Here is a 12,571-nt window from a genome sequence, read left to right on the forward strand (position 1 = left end):
ATATTAGCAGCTGGTACAGAGAACTTAACTAGTTGTTTCTTAGAATCTGGACGAAATTTCTTAGCATGTATGTATATTTATAATAGCAGAGATGAGATCTTCTGCACTCAAATACCCTTGTGGCCTCTCTGTGCCTTTGGTTTTTGAACTAAACATAATTAATGTTAACTTGATCATAATTAAAATAATAAATAATAAATCAAATCATCAGCCAATTAAGGAAGACACAGAGAGACCACAGGGGTATTTGGGTGCAGAAGATCTCATCTCATAATAGCACTGAATCAGAATGCATAATCTTAATTAGAATTTAAAACCATTCAATTAATCCCAGAGTGAGTGGTTTATATAAATTATATTCATCTTGCGTAAGTCATTGCCTTAGTGGTATGTTTACTCGATTAGTTTCTGAAATATGAGTATTAAAACTATTATGATCCTGATTCTCTACGCATATGAAAAAGAAAAATTGTTGGTTTTACATTAAAATTTGGACTTCAATATTTTGAATTAATTATTAATTTTCTGTGTATAAATTGTCCAAGACCATGACATGCTTTTTTCTAGTAACATAAAAGTTTAGAGGGAGGTTGGCTATTATCACTATTAGGGCATACCTACAACCTCAAGTCGTAAGAACTTACACGTGATACCTAATTGCCAATTGTCATTGGTATGAATTTACGTAATAATTTACATAACGTGCACCAACAAGAATCGATGGCGGGGTTCGACCTTGGATTAAAGATTAACCACATACACGTCCTTACCAACTGAACCAACTTTTGTTGGCCAAGGCCACGACATTACATATGAAAATATGATAGAAATAATCAAACATTTGCATAAGAATGATCCTTCAAAAAATCGAAGTCCAATGTATGTGGTAGCAAGGGAAACAAACATGACAAGAATTGGTCTATCAAAAAATCGAAGTCCAATGGGAGAAATATGAATTTTTTTTGTTTAATTTAGTTGGTCTATCATTTTTCCTTGCTTAATAAAGTATTTAGTTGGTGTCGACGACCAACAATTACCGTGGACTCGTCCAAGAGTACGACATTTGAAGCTTTTGACTTATTAGCTCAACCTTTTCCATGCATGTCGATTCAACACCAACTTTGATATAACCATTTTCTATTGCATTTTGTTGGTAGGTTGCTAGGTCGTCTTGTTTTCTTTGAGCCACACTGTGGACTTTTCTTAAAAAATAGAGCAGATGCTCACAAAAAGTATATGTAAACTTCTTGTCAAACATGATCAGAAGCGATTTTTTATTATTTGAAAGTGTTTTTGTCCATCACTACTACAAATTTGTTGCACCGTCAAGTTCACGTGAACCTTGGTTGTGTACACAGAGAAGATATATAGGCAAATAATATTATCAATGTCTACCAAATGTAACGCTCTAGAGAGCATAGCCATTGTTGTATCTCAGCTACAAATCTTTTGTAGCAATGATATCTGAGAGCTGATCATAGCGAACTAGCTAATCGATGACAGTTGAGGTGCCCGCCTGTTCCCCGGAAAGCAACTCCGTCAGCCTGACTAGCTAGTTCGCTGCTTGTTTGTCGCTGCACCGGGGACTGCTTGTTCTTGTACTCCCGTTGAGTCGAAAGCTTCTTCTTTGGAATGCAACTCTAGCATGTGGATTCCGCTCTTTAATAATTTGCGAGGACAAAGTTAGGATTCACCTTTGCGTTAGATTTTCCATTTCCAATATCGCTTGTATAAAATACACACTAATCAAAGTTCGGAAATGAAATTGTTGGATTTATTTTCTTGGAATTTATATTTGGGTACCAAACTAGAAAATGGAAAATACAAAAAAAGTATGAATATGGTACATCATGGGCAAAGTTGTATCAAATTTCAGGACCGGAGGCAAACAAGCTAACAAGGCCTCGAAATACTTGCGCCGATAATTGGTGTGCTTGAAAGAGTTCCCCGTCCAAATTCCATACACTCTCGTTGCCGGAAGATGTGAACGTAAAAGCAGTGGTCTGTACCAAACATATGAACAAAAAATATTACAGTCGAGATTAATTTGACAACACGAGCGATGAAAACATGATGAATAAACATATATACCTTGTGGTGTTCAACAAACTTGAAATCGAAGGGGTTTCCGCCCTTCTTTGCAAGCTGGGTAAGATGCCTGCAAATTAATCATACATAAGAAACTTCTAGTATGATCTTCATGGATAAAGCAGCAAAAAAGTATCGAATATGCCCGATAGTTGATGCCAAGAAAAGGTAAAATCTTCAGAATTTTGCATAAAAACCTCTGTAACAGATAATTCTTAAGGTGGTGAGAGGAATTATAGACAGATGGTTAAGAACTTGAAATCGAAACCTCCATAGAAGAACACTTCAGAAGACTAAACAAATAGACGACTCTAGACTGCCATGTTACTAATGGGAGCCTTTCAAATGTATCATAAAAATCATTTGGCCGTCAAAAGACTGGTGCGGCTCCGAATGTGCCCATCCCAACAATTTGAAACTCGAAATATTTTTCTAGCTTAAATTTGGGAACCGATATCAGTAATTATCCAATTCTCAAGGGGAGAAGGAAGGAATGTGCATTTAGATGGGGGCAATAAATTATTACCATAGATAGAGAGCATGAGAGCAGTCTTTGATCAATATGAGATGCATGAAACCGTCTGAAAGGTGTGCATCGGCCACCAAACCATCAGGTGCTCTTTCATTTCTATTGGAAATTACTGCGGCACCAATGCTAAGAAACTTTCCCTTTGATATGGACCATTTTGTTTCTCCTGGATATGAGCAAGGGGTGGTGCTGCTACAGACCTTGCAGTTAACACGGCATATTGCTTGATCGGATTTATTTGGGCTCCAAAATGGTCGCTTGTGATCGCTCAAACTTCCTCTTTCAGGAATTGACTTTCCTTCTGGTTTGACTTCTATATATGCTACTTCTGCCTCATAGGACCTGAATGATACAACATATATAAAGATAGATGGTTCAATGTTGTTAATTGAAATAAAAGATAATTTGTTGTTAGTCACAATCATATAAAGCTAATGAAGAGAATCTACACGGTGAAAGTATATTGGGAAACAAATACACAGAGACCATATGAATGATTTAAGACCCAACATTCATGATTTTGGGACTCACATAGCAAAATATGAAATCAACTAGTAAATTACCGGTGCTTTAAAAATACCCTTGTTCCTGCATAATCATATCTTTTCGGACCCATCCAACTGTATTTTTCACTCTCAGTAATGACATCTCCATAAAATCCATACCTACAAAAAATAGAACATCTGGAATTTTAGAGAACTTAAAATGAGAATCAAATATCTGATTTTCCAGACCAGAGCATCATCCATATCATTGACTAATTGTAATGAGAAACTACCCGGCAAAAGATGCTGCATAGCGCACAAAAGGTTCAACCTTTGATGTAGATGTTGTTTTCCACCTTACAACTTGGGCTACATCAAGGGAAACCCTTTTCCCAAGGACAATGTGAAATGTAGATGTTATAGGATCTCGAGCACCAGTTGTGCTGACAAAATGAAAAAAAAGTGAACACCTTACATTGGGCCAAAGGGACCAATACCAGATGAAATAAAGGTAGAAAGATACTGAGATATGTTATTATGTCCAATAGACACACTGAATATTAATGGGTTTTGTGAAATGTGCATAGTGAATTCATATATGATAAACGATAAGAGATATACTTAAATAAACCCATGACAACAAACAGGAAGAGACCTAAAGAAGTTTCACATTCTGATTAGGCACTTCAAGTTCAAGATTTCTGATGCAACACTGAAAAAAGTGGATTCAACAAACTCCTACAAGATCTAGGACCAAGAATCATACTGGAACAGGATCGAGAGCAGCAATCTATTAACATTTCTAATATCCATCACTACTCAGCAGAGGTTTACTATCATAAACACTAATTTCAAGAAAGATCCTTGGCATTTTGTAAGTTGGTGAACTATATTACAATTTAAACGATCTAAATACCACATTATGTATGTAAACTACAGTCAAACGGTTAATTATGTTCAATTCAAATTAAGTATCAATTTGGACATGTGGGTAATGCAAGTCTAGACCCAATAAGGCAGAAAATTTTGAATGCTGGCTGAGAAGTGTAGAGAAGTACCACATCACAATGGCATCGGTAGAGCCAGCAGGAATAATTCCAAATCTGAAATGCTCATTGGGGAAGGGAAACTCTGGATCTTCATCTGCTGGGTTTTTGAAAAGAGAAAAAACAGTAATCATGTTTTAGGCATTAGAAAATACAAGTACAAATACTATATACTATTATATCATGTTTGTACAACAGAACCAATCAGCCGATGGGGGAAGAAATATCCTCAATTCTTGTAGTGTTAGATACATCCAGTGATATGTACGAAAACAACCAGTTACAACTAAAAATCAAAGCTGATGTGTATGGAAAATATTATTATGATACATACTGATAACAGGGGCTCCCGAACCATCGTGGATTGGACTTGGGAGGAGAGGAGACTGCTCAATGTTCTGAGAAGAAGTTCCAATAACTGTTTCATTTGGATCATGAACACAGAAACTGTCATGACATGTATCAGAAGGAAGAAAACCTGAAGGAGTTGGCGGGTATGGAGCTTTATGCCTTGAAGAAAGAAATCCATTGAGGATTTCATTGAAGAAACCATCACCGCCCTAGTTCCAAATCAATTATTACCAAGTAATCAACAATTAGGAATAGAATAAGTTCAAAATCCTAAGAAGTAATACAATATAGCATCAACTGAAGAAGTATGCCAGTATAGATGTTCCTTTTACAAAGATTGAAATAAGTCTAGGAAAGTTATAACTTACAACGGCTATAACTCCGTCATATGAAGCAAGCACTTTGTTACCTATAGATGCCATCATATCATATGCATGCCCTGACCTTTGGGTCACAATGACCTGATGTTGGAATTGAAAACAAAATTTAAGAAGGATCACGTTGTACATTCAATAGGTTTGCTTGTAGTCTTGATTCCCATTACAGGAGTAAATGAACAAGCTAGAACTCTACCTTTGTTTTCACTTTAGCATGGGAGAATATAGGAGCCACCGAGTCCCAAATTTTGCAGCCGTTTCCCTTCCCACTCTTTGGATGAACAAAAACCTAGTCAATCAGAAAAAGATTCCGGAAAAATATAATACCACTTTATGCCAATTTTGATAAACCACCTAAAGGACTCAAAAACCCAAACAAGCATAATGATAAAGCGATTGGCAAACTACAAAACATACCAACAGATTCTTTGGTCGCCCCTGTTCTAGGGCCAGAGAAGCATTAATCTGATCGACCCACATCTGACATGTTTGGAGATCATTATGACCAAATGTGTATGCAGCCAGGGCCCAAAGAGAAGGCAGAGTCTTTGACTGCTGGAAACCATGCACTGTAAAGCGGTAAACCTGAACCTATGTAAACACCAACGACATCAATAAATACCATATGAGGGAGTGAAACAAAATAGCCAAGAATGGGAATTGAACAAACCTCAGATTCATGACGATCCGAAAGGCATCTTCTATCATTTGAAACCTTTGGTACATGGATCAAACCGTGGCTGATCAACTCAACGGAATACACATCGGAAAATTTGATCTCGGTTGCAACCTTTGAAGTAAAAATTTCAAAATTTCATGATTAAACGGTATAATCAACTCATCGATTAACGATCATAAATGCTTCACCGAATAATAATACAGGATCCCGAGTAAATAAATTAACAAAGTAAAATGTTCACAAAGCTCAGGCAAGCTCAGGCAAAAGTGATGAAAAATCAGAAATTTAGAAGAACCCAGTTGCCATTAGGCCTAATAAGCAGCAGTAATCCCAGAATCCATACTAAAATTCAAAAGTATCACAAGTGTAGCACAATTAAGAACAAATCTCAATCTAGAGTTGATAAAAATAGAAATTTTACTATCAAATAAATCAATTTGAAGACAAAAACAAAAGGGAAAGAAGAGGAGAGAAATTAAATACATTTTCCAATGGCTCGAGCGATTTCCAAGACAACCCATCTGAGTTTAAGGAGAGAAGGACTTCCCCGACGCGGTCCAAGGTGAGGCTGCGGCTCAAAGCCGCCGCCGTGGCTCCACCGTGGCTCCGCAGTTGCTGAGGTTTTTGAGGCCTGTTTGCACTGCAAAAGTTCAAGGTGGTGAAGTTGTTCGGCTTTTGGGGTGCATAAGGCATCATAATTTGGTGCCTCTTTTGGGATTTTATGCAGGGCCGAGAGGTGATGATTCTAATTTCTCTTTCCTTGTTTGATCAGTTTGTATTTTTGTTCTGTTTGGTTGCCGAGAAAATCCCCAAGAATATGAAAAGAAAGAAACTTGATTCGCCTTTTTTGTTTGGTTTATGAGGATTTTGTGTTTTGCCATTGTGTTTCAAAAGAATTGTAAAAACCTGTTCTGTTTTTCGAGTCTGGATTGCTTCTGCTTTCTACTATTCTGGTTTTTTTTTTTGGTAAAAAGGAAATTCATTCAAAGCCAAACAGCCACCAGATACAACCGAAAGTCAGAAGCATCTGACCAACAAAAAACCAAGCAAGAAGGGGAAAAACAAAAGACGCAGCCAAACAAAGCTAACACGTCTTCCACATCCCGCAAACAGCCCAAACTAAGAATAGAGATGATACTTCTAACCGTTAAATTCGATGATAATCGTGGATAACCGTCCGAATGGATTGGATTTAGGTATGAAAATTCGGGTATATTTTGGGTATGGGAAAAAACCGTGAATATTATTCGGTTATGGTTTTGGATATGATTATAGAGGTCCCTAATCCATATCCGTACCCGAATCCGAACCGAATACTATATAATATAATTATATGTATATATATGTATTTCATTATTCACCGAATCCGTTATCTTGAGAATACAAAAATTGCATTGTGTGAGTTTTATTTTGTGGCAAAGTTCAAAAGTTTTGATATGAATCAAAATCTATGAGAATTTAATAGTATTCATGCGAGATATCAAAGATCAACCAACATTATCAATGTTTAGCTTTAATTTTTATGTTCCACAAGATCCATTAATCAAATTATTTTATACATCAAATATTTAATGATGAAATTAATATTTACTAAATTATCATGCGTCAATTGGGCGAATATATTTTTTGTATTAATGAAGATGGATATAACCGTTAACCGATGAGAAATCCGTTATCCGGTGGGTATGGTTATGGATAATACCCGATGATTAATTTACGGTTATGGATATGGTTAATTTTCATGGGTATGGGGATGGATATAGCATTTCCGTCCCCAAACCGATCTGTTGCCATCCCTAACTAAAAATGAGGACATGGTAATCCGTCTTTGTTCAAAATTCTCACCAACGAAGATGGGGCCTGTCGACCTAGACGTAATTGCTCATCTCCGCTCCACGACATCTAGCGACAAAGTTCGCCGCTTCATTCCCAGATCTTGACACCCATGACCAAACGCAATTGAGAAATAAACCCCCCAATGGCCGTATGCGGCTCAGAATGGGGTATATCTCCCAACTGCAATTTTCAACATCACCATTTAAATAAGAAATGATTTGCTTACAATCAGATTCAACCATTATATGAGAATAGTTGCTTTGTTGAGCCAAACAACACCCTTCCAACACCGCCAAAGCTTCGGCAACAACTGCATCGGGGGCCTGCACTTCCTTTCTTCTTATTTTTAAATATCTATTCCTCGAATCTCTCATCACAACACCCATATAGCTATTTGAAACCCTGATAGGAGCATATTTATGCGACTGAGTTAGCTTGTTCTCATGTATTTATGTTGTTATTTCTTAGTTAATTATGTATTTTAAGCTATTTTCGTGTGTTTGTAGGTCCATAGGCCTTATATAGCAATAAGGTGCATTTTGATGCATTTTGGAACAGTTTTGGGCTTGGAATGGTAGCACATGCATGGAGCAAGGTGGATGGACGAAATTGAAGACTAAAGAGGCTTGGAATGTGTTAAAAAGAAAGAAGAATTAAGGACAAAGAGCTTAGTAACCAAAGAAGAAACACGAGTCAAGATTACCTTGATTTAATCTTTCCTAATCCTCAATGTCCCTAAGTTCCAACAACTTTCATTGTTTATTTCATTCACTCATTGCCTTGCACCACCCTTGTTCCCTCCATCATTCCAAATTTCTTGCATCAATCATCACTCCATCTTAACCCTTGACTCATTTCAACACTACTCTATTTTACCCCCCATGCTTTTCATCATTACTTCACTTTCACCTTTGAATCATTTCAACACCACTCCATTTTACCCATGTTTTGCATCATTACTTCACTTTCACTTTCACCTTTGCATCATTACTTCACTTTCATCTTTGAATCATTTCAACACCACTCCATTTTACCCATGCTTTGCATCATTACTTCACCTTCACTTTCACCTTTGAATCATTTCAACACCACTCCATGTCCCCCTCCATTGCCTTGCACTTCCTCTATAAAAGGAAGTGTGTGTAACATAAATTTAGTTGATATATTTTTAGATCATTCACTCCCATTTCAACACAACCTTCATCCAAACACATCCATTCCTCCATACAACCAAACCTTCAAACACTCACCAACACCTTGTGCCGTAGCAAAGGAAGGAAAGGAAAGTGCTTGGACGTGCGTGCTGTCAACTTGGATCGTTTGAGCATTTAGGTGTTTTCCTTCTTTTGTTTCCAATGTTTAAATTCATTTTCTAATTTTGTTGCAATTATGAGTGGCTAAACCCTTATTTAGTTAGGGGGAAGTTTGAAGCCATGAACATGCTTGAGATATGAATTGATTTCTTCCAATTGTGATTTGATAAGTTGTGATTGCAATTCAATTATCTATTTTATTCATAACTGATTCTTGTATGTTTATTAAGGATGCATACTTAGTTTTCATGCATGAATTAGATGCTAGAATATAAATGAGTTTCACCTAAACGTTACAAGTTTATATTCATGAGTAGTGAAGGTTGTTTATCACAATCGCGTTAATTGAATTCTTGGCAAATGTATCATGCATTCATAGTTATAATTGCCTCGTCAACACTTATGATTTTCATTGCACATAATGATATCTGATTGTATCTCTATTATGCATTCATATAGGGGACTTTTAGAGAATGATTTGGGTTGTTGCATGCATTCATCCAACTCAATGAGTAAAGGAAAATCTGAGGGTTAATTTGTGCATCACGGTTAATCTGGGGTGTTGAGCATCATAGTTTATTGGATAGCAATTGGAAATCGATTCATGTACAATTGTGTCATGTGTGAAGAACGGACCTCTAACTAATCCATCCTTCATTTTATTTCTCAAATTCATTTTATAATTTGCCTAGTTTTATAACTTGCTTGTTTATTTCAAATTCATCCAAACCAAAATCCCCCTTTTACTTTCTTGTTTCAAAGTGTTAAATTTATGTTTTGTTTGTGTTTTTGACTGTTTTGATTCAAGCCAAAACACTAAATTCGTCCAAAGTTGTTTTAGAGTCCAAATCTGCCCAATTTGTGTTTTTAGGCATTTTTGAGTGTTTTTAAGTTGTTTTGAATCTTTAGAATCTGTTTTGAGTCCCTTGAGTCTATTCAAACATTTTTAGTTTTGTTTTTATGTTTTTGAGTCAGTTTAGAGGTTTTAGCAAGCCCTCATAATCCCCGGTTTAGAACGATCCCTACTTGCATTTATACTACAATTTGACAACAAGAGGGTTTAATTTGAGTGCTTAACTTTCATCGCATCACCCCCCCCTCCCCCTCCCCCCTTCCAACTCGCATCAACATTAATTTTCACCATTTAGGAGGGGGTGGAGACCAAAAACCATCTTGCTAAACCAAAGGTCTAGCATCTTGATGGATTGTGTTTCCTTCCTTCGCCTTCAAGAACATAGCATAAGCACATTGGATTGCCTGAATAGTTTGCATAGGAGAAGGAGGTTTAAAGTTGAAAATAGACTTACATCGAGTCTTCCGTATATGCCAACACGTGAAGGCCAACAGGGTTTGAATTCTCTCCCTCTCCGCTTTATCCCCAAAATTCTCCTTAAACATTTTACAAAGCCAATCATCAAAATTAGTAATAGAATTCTTATCAACCTTATAATTCAAGGGGCCACCAAACCATACCAAATCAACCAAGGACAAAAAAATAATAGATGTTTAATAGACTCCTCACACTCATTGCAAATAGTGCAATGGGGAGACAAAACACACCTTCGCTTGAAAAAGGCTCAGCTGCGTAGCAATAGCCCCCTTGATTCATCTCGATAAAAAATTACGAATTTTTGGAGGGGCATCCAACCTCCAAATCCCTTTCCACACCACCTGATCAACAAGCCTTGAAGAGGAAGGTCTCGAGTTTCGTCTTTTATCCTTGTTATTCCGAAGCTATTTGTAACCAGATTTAACAATGTAAATCCTCTTACTATCTACCGACCATATCAACCTATCATCCCTCCTGGAATCACCCACTTGTATGTTAGAAATTGCCTTGAAGTCCTGATCAGAAATCAAATTGCGAATTGGCTCCAAATCCCATCTCTGGTCAACCGGGTGAATAACAGAAGCAACAAGCGTTTCGCTATCCACCTCAACTCCATTAAGAGGAATTGGGTGGCCACAATGAATATTCGGAACCCATTTATCAACCCAAAATTTAATTTGATTACCACTCATAACTTGCCATTGCATACCCTTTAACAACTCCCTTCCCTCGATCAAGCTAGACCATATCCATGAGGCACGCCCACCCTTCTTGGCTTCCAAAAATGAGACATGAGGAAAGTATCGATCCTTTAAAACCTGGGCCCACAAAGAATTCGGATCATGAATTAATCTCCAACATTGCTTGACTAGAAGAGCAATGTTAAACTCTTTCAAATTCCTGAATCTCATTTCTCCCTTGGATTTTGAATACCCCATAGCTTCCCAACTAACCCAGTGAATTCTCCTCTCATCTTCTCTTTGACCCCACCAAAATCTTGCAAGAGCAGCATCAATCTCATTACATAAGGAATCAGGAAATTTAAATATGTTCATTGGGTAAGCAGGCACTGCTTGAGCAACCGCCTTAATCAACACTTCCCGTCCAGCCTGAGAAAGGAATTGTTGCTTCCACCCTTGTATGTTCCGAAGAACACGATCATTTACATAGGCCAAAGCCTCTTTTTTTGAACTTCCCCAATCTGTCAAGATTCCCAGATATTTCCCTGGGTCCTCCACTTGTGGCATATTCAGAATGCCACAAAGTTCTTGACGAACCACAACTGGAGTATTAGCACTAAAATAAACAACTGACTTTTGCAAACTAATATCCTGATCGGAAGCTTAACATTAGGCATTGAGAAGATTCACAATATTCTGATAGTTGCTTCTTGTGGCTTTCATGAAAATCAGAGTGTCATCAGCGAATAGAAGATGAGAAAGGCATGGTCCATTAGCACTAATCCGGATTCCCTCCACAAATCCCATATCAGTAGCATATCGAATTAGACGAGACAACACCTCACTAACAATAAGAAATAAATATGGTGAAAGTGGGTCACCTTGCCTCAAACCCCTTGTCGGCTTAAATCTCCTTCCCGAATGGCCATTGATCAAAACTGAAAACTCCACCGTGGTAACACAATTCATCACCAAATTCACCCAATTCCTATCAAAACCCATCTTCACCATGACAGCCTCAAGAAAATCCCATTCCACCCGGTCATACGCCTTATTCATATCAAGTTTTATTCCCGGATCATACTTTAGTTTCGCCTTTCTGAGTTTAAGAAAATGGAAAACTTCATGGGCAATGATGATGTTGTCTTGAATCTGTCTTCCTTCAACAAAAGCATTTTGACATGGAGAAATAATATTATAAAGCAGGGGTTTTAGTTGATTTGTTAATATCTTCGAGAGCACTTTATAGGAATAATTACACAAACTTATTGGTCGAAAATGGCTCACCGATTCGGGATTTGGTATCTTCTGAATTAAGACAATATTAGTGGAATTTAACTTTTGCAAACTTGTTCCCCCATTGAGAAATTCTGTCACATCCCGGACCCAATCCACATGACAAGATATTGTCTGCTTTGGGCCCAACCCGCAAGGATTTGTTCTTGGGTTTCGGCACGAGAACTTCCCACGGAGTCACCCATCCTAGGAATGCTCTCACCCAAACTCATTTAACTTCAGAGTTCTTATGGGCAAATAATATTATCAATGTCTACCAAATGTAACGCTCTAGAGAGCATAGCCATTGTTGTATCTCAGCTACAAATCTTTTGTAGCAACGATATCTGAGAGCTGATCATAGCAAACTAGCTAATCGATGACCGTTGAGGTGCCCGCCTGTTCCCTGGAAAGCAACTCCGTCAACCTGATTAGCTAGTTCGCTGCTTGTTTGTAGCTGCACTGGGGACTGCTTGTTCTTGTACTCCCGTTGAGTCGAAAGCTTCTTCTTTGGAATGCAACTCTAGCCTGTGGATTCCGCTCTTTAATAATTTGCGAGGACAAAGTTAGGATTCACTTTTG

The 12,571-nt window shown here is 37.5% G+C and overlaps 1 protein-coding gene across 4 annotated transcripts; it reads right to left on the reverse strand.

Moving 5' to 3' along the window:
- Window positions 1–1,752: 1,752 nt before the first annotated feature.
- Window positions 1,753–6,676, reverse strand: LOC103424248 (ceramide kinase-like). Of its 4 annotated transcripts, none has more exons than XM_070825938.1 (12): window positions 6,039–6,676; window positions 5,547–5,666; window positions 5,294–5,467; window positions 5,073–5,165; window positions 4,868–4,960; window positions 4,483–4,708; window positions 4,161–4,245; window positions 3,396–3,545; window positions 3,181–3,282; window positions 2,615–2,959; window positions 2,092–2,158; window positions 1,753–2,003 (listed from the first exon to the last, which is right to left on the reverse strand). In XM_070825938.1, the coding sequence occupies exons 1-12, from the start codon at window positions 6,249–6,251 to the stop codon at window positions 1,866–1,868; spliced, it is 1,806 nt and encodes a 601-aa protein (XP_070682039.1). In that variant the 5' UTR covers window positions 6,252–6,676; the 3' UTR covers window positions 1,753–1,865. The 4 variants fall into 4 exon arrangements, with proteins under 4 accessions (XP_070682039.1, XP_070682049.1, XP_070682037.1 ...); XM_070825948.1 differs by having other exon boundaries at window positions 4,161–4,248; window positions 5,294–5,461; window positions 6,039–6,627; XM_070825936.1 differs by having other exon boundaries at window positions 4,161–4,248; window positions 6,039–6,565.
- Between the last annotated feature and the right edge of the window lie 5,895 nt (window positions 6,677–12,571).

This window comes from Malus domestica, chromosome 01 (assembly GCF_042453785.1).
Source record: "Malus domestica chromosome 01, GDT2T_hap1".
NCBI classification, from domain to species: Eukaryota; Viridiplantae; Streptophyta; class Magnoliopsida; order Rosales; family Rosaceae; genus Malus; species Malus domestica.

Coding starts and splice junctions, on each gene's coding strand:
- LOC103424248 (XM_070825936.1), bottom strand. CDS start 6,251: ATGATGCCTTATGCACCCCAAAAGCCGAACAACTTCACCACCTTGAAC. Junction 5,468..5,546: donor CGGATCGTCATGAATCTGAG/GTTTGTTCAATT, acceptor GTGTTTACATAG/GTTCAGGTTTACCGCTTTAC. Junction 4,249..4,482: donor TTCGGGAGCCCCTGTTATCA/GTATGTATCATA, acceptor TCAAAAACCCAG/CAGATGAAGATCCAGAGTTT.